Source organism: Leucoraja erinacea, chromosome 29 (assembly GCF_028641065.1).
Source record: "Leucoraja erinacea ecotype New England chromosome 29, Leri_hhj_1, whole genome shotgun sequence".
NCBI classification, from domain to species: Eukaryota; Metazoa; Chordata; class Chondrichthyes; order Rajiformes; family Rajidae; genus Leucoraja; species Leucoraja erinaceus.
The window spans coordinates 21,305,205-21,318,931 of NC_073405.1; the positions used below are offsets into that span (position 1 = coordinate 21,305,205).

At 37.7% G+C, this 13,727-nt stretch overlaps 1 protein-coding gene across 3 annotated transcripts in view; it reads left to right on the forward strand.

Annotated features, from left to right (window-relative positions):
• The window catches only part of stk11 (serine/threonine kinase 11), an 86,206-nt gene that overhangs the window by 50,657 nt on the left and 21,822 nt on the right, over positions 1-13,727 (forward strand). The window contains exons 9-10 of one of the 3 annotated variants that reach the window (XM_055658876.1): positions 6,140-6,375; positions 7,788-9,492. The exons of 1 other annotated variant lie outside the window; for it this stretch is intronic. In XM_055658876.1, coding sequence (XP_055514851.1) covers positions 6,140-6,354 — 215 coding nt within the window. In that variant the 3' untranslated portion in view covers positions 6,355-6,375; positions 7,788-9,492. Of the gene's footprint in view, positions 1-6,139; positions 6,376-7,787; positions 9,493-13,727 lie in introns of those variants that run through there. One more of the 3 variants, XM_055658875.1, reaches the window with a different exon arrangement.

A 13,727-nucleotide genomic window follows, 5' to 3' on the forward strand; every position in this document is an offset into this window, starting at 1 on the left:
TAACTCAGCGGGTGGGCAGCATCTCTGGGGGGAAAAGGGTGGGTGATGTTTCGGGTCGGGACCCTTCACGTCACCCATTTTTCTCCAGAGAGTTACTGAGTTACTGCAGCACTTTGTCTATCTTTGGTATAAAGCAACATCTGCAGTTCTTTGTATCTGCAGATCATTTGAAACAGATGGCTTAAGAGATTTAATAATATTAGTGTCGAGAGGAACCTGGGTATCCTCGTACAAGAATCATTGAAAGCTAACCTGTTGGTATCTCGGGCATTTTTTAAGGCAAAGAGGATTTTCCTTTTTATTGCAAGAAGATTTGAGTACAAGAATAAAAGTGTCTTGCAGAAATTATGTAGGGCACTTTTGAGAGTGTAACTTGAGTATTGTGGTTGGAACACTGTTGAGAGGCTTTAATGTTTGGGTAATCTCCATTTTCAAAACTGGGACCAGTAATGTTTGATATGTGAGGGAAATGGATTGAAGGCAGTTGAATGCCAGGGCAGGCCTGACTGACTTTTTCTCATTCTGTAACGTATTAATTAGTGTAAGATAAAGTTCTCCTGCTATGAACCTTGTGTGGTTTCTTTTGCTTTTAGACTGATTCTTTTGTTCAAGGTTAGGAAAATAAATTGATTTAAAAAATGAAGATTAATGCAATTGAAGATATCTGACTTTAATATATATTTATTCAGAAATGCAAGTCTGAATTTACTTTAATTCACGACATCAGTGGCACCATGCGCATGGTTTCCAGCAAGGCCCGGTGTATGTGGCCATCGTGTACCAGAATTCAATGTAGTCCGTACTTATTTTGCTTTGGGTTTTCATTTAAGATGTTTTTGGCTGAGCTTTTTAACAGTAGAGAATTGATCAGTTTGCACCATCGATGGAGGTAATTTCTCATCAAAAAGTAAATATTTGACATTTTGATCCTGAAACATTAATAATCAAACATTATGTTGCTATTTCCAAACATGTATTCAAACATTTTATTGCTATTGAAAATCATCACTGGAATTTGAATTGCTCTTTTGAAAATAGAAGGCACAGTTTCCTTGGGTTTCTTAAAGTTTAATATATAATTAAGCATAGTTTTTAAACACTGACTAATGCTTCTGATTTAAGTGGACAGTGAAGCAATTAACTATAATTTCATTCATTATTAATTGCATATTAAATTACCTTAAATACATGCCTAATCTTGCCAAAGAAAACAAAGCAGTTAATAAGTTTTTAAAAAAAAGTATTTCTTACTATTGCTAGTCCTAGTTCAGCAGTTCTACCATATTACTACCCTAGATTTTTTATTACATTATTCATTCACTGTGACAGTTTAATCAGTTGCTAATGTCGTAGTTAATAATGCATTTCATTAATTTTTTTGCCAGTGTTGCATTCTTTTGAATTTGTTCTTTGCGATTGTTAGTGGAGTACTCCTTGAAATTGGGAGTTTCTATTAACCGTTGAGATGTACATGGGCTCCCTGGATTACGATGACCTGACATACAGAGTTCTGACTTTCCACAAATTCTTCCGTGGATTTTCAATGTAGTAATAATAATGTTTTGTGGTGTTTATTAATGACCGGATGCAGTATATATCTCAGTAGCTGAATTATGAGTTTTATTCGGGTGAATATCCAATGAAATAGTTATAGCAAATAAATGTAAATTGGTACAATATGGATAGCTATAAAAACATTTGTTTATAATTTACAGAAAATTTGGTTTGCAGACGGTTCTCAAGAATAAACCTTGCGTAATCCGAAAACTTTTTTTTTCGTGGAATAATGTCACGTGTCTTCAGCAGATGTCTTTCCATCTCCAGTCCATTGCATGAAAGACATACAGATTACTTGCTTTTCTGGCAAGTTAACAAACAGCAATCACAGCGTTGATACAACTGAGACCTCTCACTTGAGTGAGAAGCATGAGGGCCTGTATAGTTTACCAAAAGACTTTGAGGCATGAGTGAAGAAACAAAAATGATTTGTGAGGAAAGTACCACAACGGAGAAGAAGTACTTAAGAACCACAGCCTGCGCTTTCCTCTACCCTCAAGAAAATAAACGGCTTTTGAGTGAATGATAAAGATAAGGGAGCTTAATTTGATGTTAGAAGACTTAAAATTCATGGGTTATTAGCTAAACTAAATTGGAAACTCAGTGAACATGTGTAATTCATTAACTTTTTTTGAGATAAACAAAAGCAAGATTTTATGACCATATGGAGTTACCCAGAGGTAATTAAATTTGACAGATTCAAACCCCAGTACACTGCGAGGAGTACGGATTACATATTTTAAAGATGGATATAGACTAAAAGATTGGTACCTTTAGGCCATAATAAATAGAGGAAGTTGCTTCTGTAGAGTAGGAACAGCAGCTGAAGTAAATCTTGAGGGCTTTACCTATCTGTGCAACCTAGTTAAACAACAGAACAATTGGAGTAACTACTTCCAGTCTATATTTCATAATATGTTTATCATATTTACATTGTGCATTATGTTAATATTTAGTTAGCCTGTTGTCAATTCTGTAGCATTTCTGTCCTTTCCAGAAGTTTGGTTAGAAATTGGAATAATTGACATTAGGCAATAGGTGCAGGAGTAGGCCATTCGGCCCTTCGAGCCAGCACCGCCATTCAATGTGATCATGGCTGATCATCCACAGAGTAGTAAAGAAGGAATATGGAGTGCTTGTCTTCATCAATTGAGTATAAAAGTTGGCAAGCCACATTTCAGCTGTTTTCCAAATGTCGCTTTGAGGCGACATTTGGAATATTGTGTGCAGTTGTAGTCATCGCATTATAGGAGGGGTATGGAGGCTTTGGAGAGGGGACAGAAGAGGTTCACCGGGATATTGCCTGAATTGGAGAGCATCAGCTACGAGGAAGGGTTGGACAAACTTGGACAATGTTGGACATTGTTTTCTCTGGAGTGTTGGAAGCTAAGGGGACGACCTGATAGAAGTGTGTAAAATTGAGGTATAGGTAGGGAAGATGAAGGTCTTTTTTTCCTCCAGGATGGAAATACCAAATACTTAAAGATATAGGTTTAACGCAAGAGGAACAAGGTTTAAAGGAGATTTGCAATGCAAGTTTTATTTTTTTTTTTTTTACACAGTTAATGCATGAAATCCGTTGCCCAGCGAGGTGGTGGAAGCAACATGATAACAATACTAAAGAGGAATTTATACAGGTACATGAACAGGCAGAAAATGGAGGAGTATGGACATTGTACAAATAAATGGATTACTTTAGATTAGCAGCATAGTGCATGCATGTTGAGCCGAAGGGCCTGTTCCTGTGTTGTTCGTCCCTATGTTCTTTGTCACATCTATCATCGACGTGAGCTGTTGGATGGAAACAGGAAAAAATACGCCTAAAAGATACAGATAAACAAAAACATGGACAACTCATTTTGCTGTCAAAGAACATGCGCAAAACAAAAATTTTAAAGAGTGTATTTTCTCACACTGCCTTCAAGGACAGAAAATTCCAATCATTTACAGATTTCATTGAATGAATTTGTTCTTTTCTGTCTTAAGTGGCTGGCTCCGGCAGGGGAGCATGGAATTTGGAACATGATCCTCGGTGCCAGTCTCCACAGAATGATCTTTCAGCATTAATTATAATTACTCCGGTGATTATTAACTGCCCACTTCAGTCTCTGCAAGGCAAGTAGGGTCAAAATGGTGTTTTTTTTAATGTCGACCATTTTGCGGCACTGGTAAGCAAACCACGCACATGTGACATCCAGCTTTGTGACAATATATCTGTCATGACAAGTGCAATAATTTCTGTACTTAAACCAAAGTAGGAACTGATGCAATGTGAACAATCCCTGCAATGATACAATCCATTGTGCCCTGACTATTGGTTGATTGATGATCTTAATTGTTAGTTAATAATTAATTAATGATTAGATTCAGTGTTCAATCGATTCATGAAATTGGAATTTGGAATGATGTTGAATTATCTTGCACATATGTGATTACAAAAAAATAATTTTGCAGATGACATCAGATATACATTTTTGCAAGTTATTGCCACCTCAAATTCATGTACGGTACTTTTATTTCCTGGGGAATAAAATACAAAGAGTGGAAAGGTTGCGTTAAGTTGAACAAGTTGGAAAACTGGTAGAGCGTTGAACACTTCGTTGTTTTATACTGGTATGTGATATCCATGCAGAGGATATAGATGTGCTTTATGAACATACTGCGATGACTGGAGAAGTTTAGTTTTGAAAAAAGATGGCCCAGTTGAGATTGAGTTAAGAAAGAGGAGGCTGAGAGGCTTAATCGAGTTGTGTAAAATTATGAGAGGCTTTGTTGGGATGGTGAGGAAGGACCTGTTTACTTCAGCAGTTCATGAGGTGAATGGTCAATATGAAGGAGACATTGATTTAACATAATATAAAACCATGGCCATACATCATGGAACCAGGCCCATTGGGTTTCGCTAATCATTAAGCATCCATTAATGCTAATTCTGCACTCGCCGTATTGTTTTTATTCACCCCACATTCTCATCAATTTCACACATATTTTACCACATACATACTGTGGGCAATTTACAGTGGCCAATTAACTAACCAACTGTTTAGTTAATTGGTTAACCAATCAACCAAACATCTTAAGGATGGAAGGTACACAAAATTGCTGGAGAAACTCAGTGGGTGCAGCAGCATCTATGGAGCGAAGGAAATAGGCGACGTTTCGGGCCGAAACGTTGCCTATTTCCTTCGCTCCATAGATGCTGCTGCACCCACTGAGTTTCTCCAGCAATTTTGTGTACCTTTGATCTTCCAGCATCTGCAGTTCCTTCTTGAACATCCTAAGGATGGAGATCGACGCGTATAGAGGACATTTAGGCAGTGACGGAGGAATGTGCAAACTCAACATGTGCAGCACCAAAGGTCAGAGTTAAACCCAGGTGACTGGAGCTGTCAGGCAGCAGCTATGATCACTGGCCACTGTCAAAGGGAAGTCCTGGAACTTCATGTAAATCCAAAAATGTGGAGGTTTGGAACAAATTACTAGAGCAGCACAACTCAAAGCATCAAAAACATTGTGAAGTTATAACATATGAGAGGAATGGAATCAATTTCAGTGGCTTTTTTTTTGGCTGACAGGCACTAAAAGGTGGTAGAATGATGTACCGTGACATTCTTTTCACCTTACTGTTCAATCACACAATTAGCAATATGGATCTGATTTACTTGTACAGGAAGTGAGCTTTGCTGGCAGCATTGTTTGCCGTTGAAATAAATGCACTTTGAGAGTAGTTAAGAATCAATTGCGCTATTGAGTCTGAAGTCTCAGTTGGGACTGGTCTGAACATGAATAGCAAATTGCTTAACATAAATCAATGAACTTGAAGAATTTAACAATAATGGGTAGTTTTGTAGTTGCCATTTAAAAGGTTTATTCTACATTTTTATTCAATTGAATTTTCCCAACTGCAATGGTTGAATTAGGTCTCTGGATCACTAGTCCAGGCCTCGTAAATTACCCGTCCATAATATTACCTGCTTCAGAGACCACACACATCCAACCCTCTATTTACTTGAAAGGAAATTAAAATGTCTATAATTAGGTGGTCAAATTTGAAAATTGACTTCTATATATTACAATTTCTGCATGTAACTTAGTCTAAATCAATTCAGTTTAGCTTAATGCATCGAGGGTTACCTTTAGGCAAATGTGTGAGATGTATAACTCTTAACTAAATGGAAGTGTAAAATAGTGTTTCATGTGAGTTTCCAATTGCTTTGGATGAGATCCCTGGAGTTGATGTTGGTGTAGATACACTTTGATAGTTAACAGGTTAGATAATCTCTAATTAGAACAGGCATGACATCCTCGAGCTGTTTTGCAGATGCTCAATTTTACAAAGCGGATAACATTAAATTAGCATTTTGCATAGTTAAAGCCTTGCGCATATCCACCTGTCTGCTATTTATCAGGACTGTGGATATTTCAAAGAATGACTTCATTGTAGTGGATCCCTTGGCTCTTTTTAATTCCACTGCCAATTGAATGGTCCTTTTATTGGTGATTTTTTTTTTCTACCCACAGAAAAAAAAAGCCACTTGGAATTGCCTTTCAGTTCTCAAAAACACATGTATTATTTTCACAGGACAGGTGCAGGTGCCTGAAGAAGAAATTGAGCAAAACGGCCAAAACAGGAGCAAAGGCAGCCACAAAGCAATGTGCATGAATGGCACTGAGGCAGGACAGTTTAACAACAAGGTCAAAAATGAACGGAGGTCGAGCTCTTCTTCCAATCCATCCCGCAAAGCCTCCACCAGTAGCAGCAAAATTCGGAAACTCTCTGCATGTAAACAACAATGACCCATCTGTAAACTCTGTGTGGTATGTACTGGAGCTTCCATTAAATTATATTTGAACTGGACTCTATCTTTAATGGGACAGTCCAATTGTGTATATAAGTTTATGAAGGAATGGAGACTCTTCATTGATTCATAGCAATCAGAATAGGGCCAGTCATTAGTCTCTGTGAGATATGACTATAATAGTGAGCTTGACTTTAACTGTCACTTCATAGTGTGACAGATGGTTTTAAACTATGCCTTTCCAGTTCAAACATAATGAAAAGGGTACAATTGAACTGTAATTGAATGGAAACCCAACAGTCACCACATGCCATATTCGTATTGCAATATATAACATTGTAGTATGATCTGATTGATGCTTCGCTGAAGTATATTTGGTCACTCGTATTTTGCACTGGGTTATTATTGTCATATCCTTTGTTCACTTATTTTGAGAACAGTCTTTGTTTCTCTCAGTATTTTTTGTATACTTGAAGGTGTGTTTTATTTTTCTGTAAACAAGCTAATTTTTTTAAAACAAAAATTAGCAATCCCGTTCATTAGTTTTACAAAGCGAATTTTCAGGTAATAAGTATAATTTGTACTTTTACAATATATTAGCGACAAGTATGTCACTCCATCCTCACCCCCAAGCTCCTCTTGCAATTCCCTGTAGTTTAGGTTTGTTTCTATGTAAAATGTTATGTACAAAGAACATCCTTAGTATTGAAAGAACTAGCAAGATCTGTCGATACATTAGGTCAGCAGTATGCCAGAAGCTCCTATAAGGGAGCCAGTATAATGCTTTCCGGCTTAAAGCACTGTTTGAGACATGATGTGATGGAATATAACTTTGTTGGATGGAAAACTATCATTGAGGGCCAGCTATCAGTTACGCACCCAGTTTGAGTTTCCTTTTTTTTAAATGTGAGAAGAACAATCTAGCACTATGTATAATGGTGGCAAATTAATGGTAACCTGATGGTGAAAGATAAAATCTATCCCATTCTATCATAATAGTGTTAAGTACTCTGAGAATTGTTTGTGGCCTAGTTATACTTTAAACTTAACTAGTGCCTCTGGAGGATTTGAGTTGCAAACAGTGTTCGCTGCCAGGAGTAACCCTTAATGCACAAACCCCGAGTGCTGTAACTTGCCCAGAAACACAAAGAAATTAATCATAACATGGTACATTGGTAGACTTGAATATCTGATTGTTTTGGATCTTGAACATGTAACTGAAGCTTTATGTAAGAACCCGTCCACATTGTGAGGTTACATGGCGTATATTCACAGAATTCCAATTCTTTAGTGCAGGATTGTAATTTTTTTTTTAATTGAATGTGTTAAAGGAGCAGTACATTATTTGTTTTCTTTAACAGATTATCATTCTCCCTTCTCCCTGTAAAACTGTCATTTAATGTCATCTGATTATTAACATCTTTAATACAGTTTCTACACTTGCCCATGGAAGAAATACCATTCTTCTGCACTGCAGCGGGATGACTACAGACATCTAATCTTCTCAAACAAATTGACAGTGCTGGACAAAAAGCCTGCTGATTCTTCCAGTTTTGTTTTCCTGAGTGTTGGTGCATTTGACTGATTGTTATTAATAGCATTAATGTAGGTATTTTCTCTATCCAACCCTTATCCAGGACATTCTGCTCCTTTAAGTTGGAAAATTGACATTTTTTTAATTATCACTTTGGTATGTTGAAAAATTGTATAGCAAACCAGTTGTTGGTAGAAAATAGTTGGTGATTGAAAGTTCACAGCTGCTTTGAAAACCATTTTTTTTTTAAATTAAATGGAACTTATTTGTAAATGAATACCTTTTTGTTTTTGTATGATTTCATACAGAAATGCCATTGTATTTTACCTTTCCTTTCTATTTATTAACCACAGTAGACTGAGGTGTCATCACCATTGCATATTATGTGTGTTTATATTGTGCTTCCTAAAGGGTTATCACAGTTGTTGGATAGCACACAAGAAAATTGAAATAACATTTCCCCCAGTTTTCTAGTGTTGCACTGTGACAATAGTAGTATGCATGTTATAGTAGCTAAACTCCCAAAAGTCACACCAATTCCAATTTTGTAGAAATTTTGGTTAATACTTTGAGTGATCTTACCGACTATTTCTCTTGTTGCAGGTGTTGTATTGAATTAAATAAAATTATTTGAAAGCCCTTTGCATTCAAAAGCACCCACCTTTGTAACAGCTTAGTGTGTGTGTTTATGGAATTCATTGAAAATATATTTAAAAAATGGATACATTCTGCCTTCATGGCATTGCAGCGAAGTATTTTACCCTTTAAGGACTTGCCTCATGCAACTAATGAAAGTGCAAATGATGTTCAGGGACATCTAAGAGGAATGAAATATTAAGTCAATTTGTTGATTGGCACAGTTGTACTTTCTGTTCATGGGGACCATCAGTGGTAAAGTGGCACATTTGAAGATTTCTGGAATAGACCAAAAACTATTGCCTATTAAGTAACTGTCAGTGCATCCTAGCCTAGAATTCCAGAAAGTTCTAATATCCGTGGACATTCCAGAAAACCTTTAATGCGAAACCTTTTTTGCAAAAATCAATCAATGATTTATACCTGGAAGGAATTGTGATATCATTTACCATCCCCTTTAGATGCCCTACATGTTGTTATTGCAAAAATAAGTTTGATTTTTTTTCCATCAGTTTAGGTTTATATTAGCTTTCTATGATTTTGAGTTCTATGTAATATTAGTTTTTGTTTTCCCCAAATGGAGTTCAATTTAAACAGCTATGTTTAAATCATAATGTTTACTGTACAAAATGATGCAGCTTGTCGCCACTTATAGTACAGTTTCAATCTTTTTAAGTTTGTTCAGATGTAGGGTTTAATAAAACTGCTTTGATGAATGGACATTTGTATTTTAGAAGAGACTTTATGTGAAGTGATGAGTACAAATGTTGTGACGCAAAAGTTTAATTGGATTTATATGCCTAATCCTAAAAATAAACAAAACATCATAATTTGACAAGTACTGTGATCGACTCAAGTTAGTTTTAGTTTTAAAGTTGGCATTGAACGAATGCACATTCTAAATGTAGATTTGTTTCGTTTTGTGCTTTAAACTGTGCAATAAAACATTTCAGTTTTTAAACTGTGGCTGGTGGTGCATGCAGTACTTCTAATAAGCCATATTGAAGTGTTGAGACACAGCCTCTACAAGCTTGTGGTTTTCCTTGTAACTAAAATTAAAGTATATTTAATTGTTAACTGTTCAGTATGATGTATCATTAGGCACTGCACGGTAGTTATCTCTTGAAGTTGCATATTCAGTATTTGAAGCTAGCTTTGTGTTATTTTGTGACATTTTGCATATCATCTAAAAGCAACTTAATTTGCAAGAAGCAGATCATTGTTATTGCAAAGAGCCTTTGCTTAATTTTGGGGAAAAAAGTATATTAAATTATATTCTCTGACTCAACTTGATAGAGGATAGCTATGCAGGTCTCATTTAAATAAAATGACACTTCAACCCTCCATTAATATGAACAAAAATTCTGTTGCCGGAAAATACTTTACAAAATAGTAAGATGCAAAAGTTATTGAAATGGAACTTTATGGTTGAATTAAAAAAATCAAAGCAGTTATTCAAGGCATCAGCAATTTGAAAAATTGTTATGAGATCTTGGTCTTTGTTTATTTAGAAGAAAACGTACTTCAATTTTATTAACAGAGTATAAGGAGCCACATTACTTAATAGTTTAAAGATATTCTATATGATGGCTATCAGTGCTTTTTCACTAAATGTAATTTGTGATTTGAATTTATTTTCATCTTTAATTGTTAGTTTGATTTTTGGATGAAGTGACCAATCCATTATAAATTCCAGGGACAAGTTATCAACAGATGACCTTATCAATGGGATGTATTGGAATTTTTAGAGTCAGATTGGTTTTGTTTTTCTGCATTCATAGCATCCAAGTGGCAACCAGGTCTGCATTTGAATCTGTATTTGCATAGTGCCTTGTAGAGAGATTTTCCAGCAGAAGCAAGTAGACATTTGAATCATTGAAGTCCTTGAGTTAATGCAGACCTACTCGCCTCAATCTCAAAGCAACCTGGAGAAAAGGGCAGATTTAAAATTGCCCAGTTTAGAGTATTGATATAATCCAGAAGCAGTTGGTTCAAATTGCTCTTTTGCAAGCTAAATTCAAAAATGTACCCAAGTGTTCGACATGTGCCTCAGGCCCAGTACATCGTGGCTGAAGATGTTAAAGTGCTGATGCAGGAGATGGTTGCAGGGTGAGTTTTTCTTCTCTTCCAAGGTACTATCCACATAGATCAATATTGTCACAAACATGTAAAGAAACAGATCCGAGGTTTGAGACCATAAGTAACCTTTCATTTGTCTGCATCCTTGTATAAAAACCCAAAGTTTTGCATTGCTTATTTGCTGAACAAGTCCTTGAGAAGGCAGTTCTCGGCAGCCTATCCTATGATTTGTAGAGCATTGGCTTAGGCTGACATTTACCCAGGTGTGCCTTCAATTATCTGGTAGAATTAAAAGTACCATAACAAGGATACTGGTGAAGAACAATAGACAGTGACAATTAGAATGAATCAGAACCGTGTATACCATGGAGCTCATAGTGTACACCATATCAGCATTTGAAAAGTTAATTGGCAGTCTGACACGTTAAGATAAGCTTATCATAACTTGACTTGACTCGCTTATCAAGTTACAAGTGAAGGAACCCTCAAAGTCTGTGCAGAATTGTTTTGATGTTCCCTGTTAAGGTCAAGTCTTAATTACATCTGATATGGAATCATGTGCTTCAGAAGTTTTTAAAAAAGTAACTAGTTCCACTGTCTGTTCTGAGGGCAGAACTGATCACTTTTTTACTTTTGAAGCACATGACACATAGAGATTCAAGAGTTTATTGTCATGTGTCACAGATAGGACAATGAAATTGTAATTGTAAATCTTTATTGTCATTTCCTGAGTATTCGCATACTCAGAGGAAACAAAAAAAAAAACGTTTCTCGACCAGTGTCCATTCAGTTTTCGTTACAAAATAAATAGCAATTAAAGTTAAAATACATGTCATGAACAATTTAACCCTCTAATAACATTCAATAACATTCAACAGCCGTTCCGACTGGCAGCGGGGTGTTTGTGCGCGATACTTGGCAGGGGGGAAAGTTCATTTAACAGTCTTATAGCCTGTGGGAAGAAGCTGAGGAGCATCCTGCTGGTTTTGCAGCTGATGCTCCTGTACCTCTTCCCAGATGGGAGGATGGTGAAAAAGTCATGCGATGGGTGGTAAGGGTCTTTGATGATGGAGATGGCTCTGTTGATGCATCTCTTCTTGTATATGTCCAGCAGGAAGGGGAGTGGAGCACCAATAATCCTGCTTGCGGTCTTCACTATCCTGTCCAGTTGGTGACGTTCGTACGCCTTGCAGCTCCCGAACCAGGAAGTGATGCCGTATGTCAGTGTGCTCTCAACAGTCCCCCTGTAAAAAGTCCGTAGGTGTGTGGTGGGGAGGCCTGCTTTCCGTAGTCTTCGGAGGGGGTGAAGTCGCTGCTGGGCTCTCTTGACCAGAGCTGTGGTGTTGGCCGTGGACGTCAGGTCATCAGACAGGTGTAGTCCTAGGAACTTCATGCTGCTGACCCTTTCCACATCAGCTCCGTCGATGTGCAGAGGTGTATGGTGTTGTTTCCCCGCCCTCCTGAAGTCAACCACCATCTCCTTAGTTTTTCCCACGTTAAGAATGAGGTTGTGGGATTTGCACCAACCTGTGAGCAGCTCCACCTCCATCCTGTACGCCGATTCATCGTTGTCACTGATGAGACCCACTACTGTTGTGTCATCAGCGAACTTGCTGATGAAGTTGTTATTGAGTCTGGCAGTACAGTCGTGTGTCAGCAGACTAAACAGAAGGGGGCTTAGGACACAGCCTTGGGGTGAGCCAGTGCTCACGGCTATCGTTTTTGATGTCCTACTGCCCACCCTGACTGTCTGCTGCCGCTGCGACAGGAAGTTCAGGACCCAGCTACATGTGCCAGCATCAACCCCCAACAGCTCCAACTTCTCCACCAGCTGCTGCGGGATGATTGTGTTGAAAGCGGAGCTGAAGTCTATGAAGAGGATCCTGGCATAGGTGTTTTTCCGATCGAGATGTGACAACACGAGGTTGTCACATGAAAAATTCTTGCTTTGCTTCAGCACAACAGAATATTGTAGGCATAAATAAATTCAGAACAGATAAGTGTGTCCCTATACCATTGAATATATATGTATACACACATAAATAAGCAGATAAAGTGTAATAGGCTATTAAAGTTCAGATTTTTGTTTGAGTTGAGTTTAATAGTCTGATGGCTGTGGGGAAGCAGCTGTTCCTGAACCTGGATGTTGCAGATTTCAGGCTCCTGTACCTTCTACCTGAAGGCAGCGGAGAGATGAGTGTGTGGCCAGGATGGTGTGGGTCTTTGATGATGCTGCCAGCCTTTTTGAGGCAGAGACTGCGATAGATTCCCTCGATGGTAGGGAGGTCAGAGCCGATGATGGACTGGGCAGTGTTTACAACATTTTGCAGTCTTTTCGCTCCTGGGCGCCCAAGTTGCCGAACCAAGCCACGATGCAACCGGTCAGCATGCTCTCTACTGTGCACCTGTAGAGGTTCAAGAGAGTCCTTGACCTACCGACTCTCCGTAATCTTCTCAGGAAGTAGAGGCGCATACTAGATATAATTAAGATATTTCATGTTAACAATATTGGTAACTAGACCCCTTGCTGTGCATTAATGTATTAAAATGAAAATAAGGTGTACTGTCAGAACTATATTGATACCATATAAATAAAGTCAAGTATTTAAAGGTTGGAAAGGCACTGTGCTCTGGGCTTCGCTGATCAGCTGGGAGCTGGCAACCACCAAAATCTCGTACCTGGGCCCACTACAGGTAAGAGCAATCTTTGAGGGCCGGTGACTGGCAAATTTGGAGGACAATACAGACTGGTATTGAAGTTCCAATGTCAGGACTTGGCTTTGAGATCATTCTCATCCTTTTGAGTTATCGCTGGTAAATGGCTATTGGGCACAATCAATTAGTGAACATTTTGAATAGAGTATATTGATCAATGGAAGAGCCAATACGAATTATTTCATGAAAATGTATCTGAATGTTGGTGAAACCAATAAAATAAGAATCTGCCTACCATGTAATGCATATGGGAGCAGCTGTACCATATGCTGCATAAGTGGTGAAGAAAAAAGGTGCCAGCTATACTTTTTTTTAAATTGAGCATTAAACCGAATTTATTCTTTATACAATGATTTTACTTGAAGGAAAAGATGGTTCTGAATTGTCAGAAAGCAGAGAGAGAACAA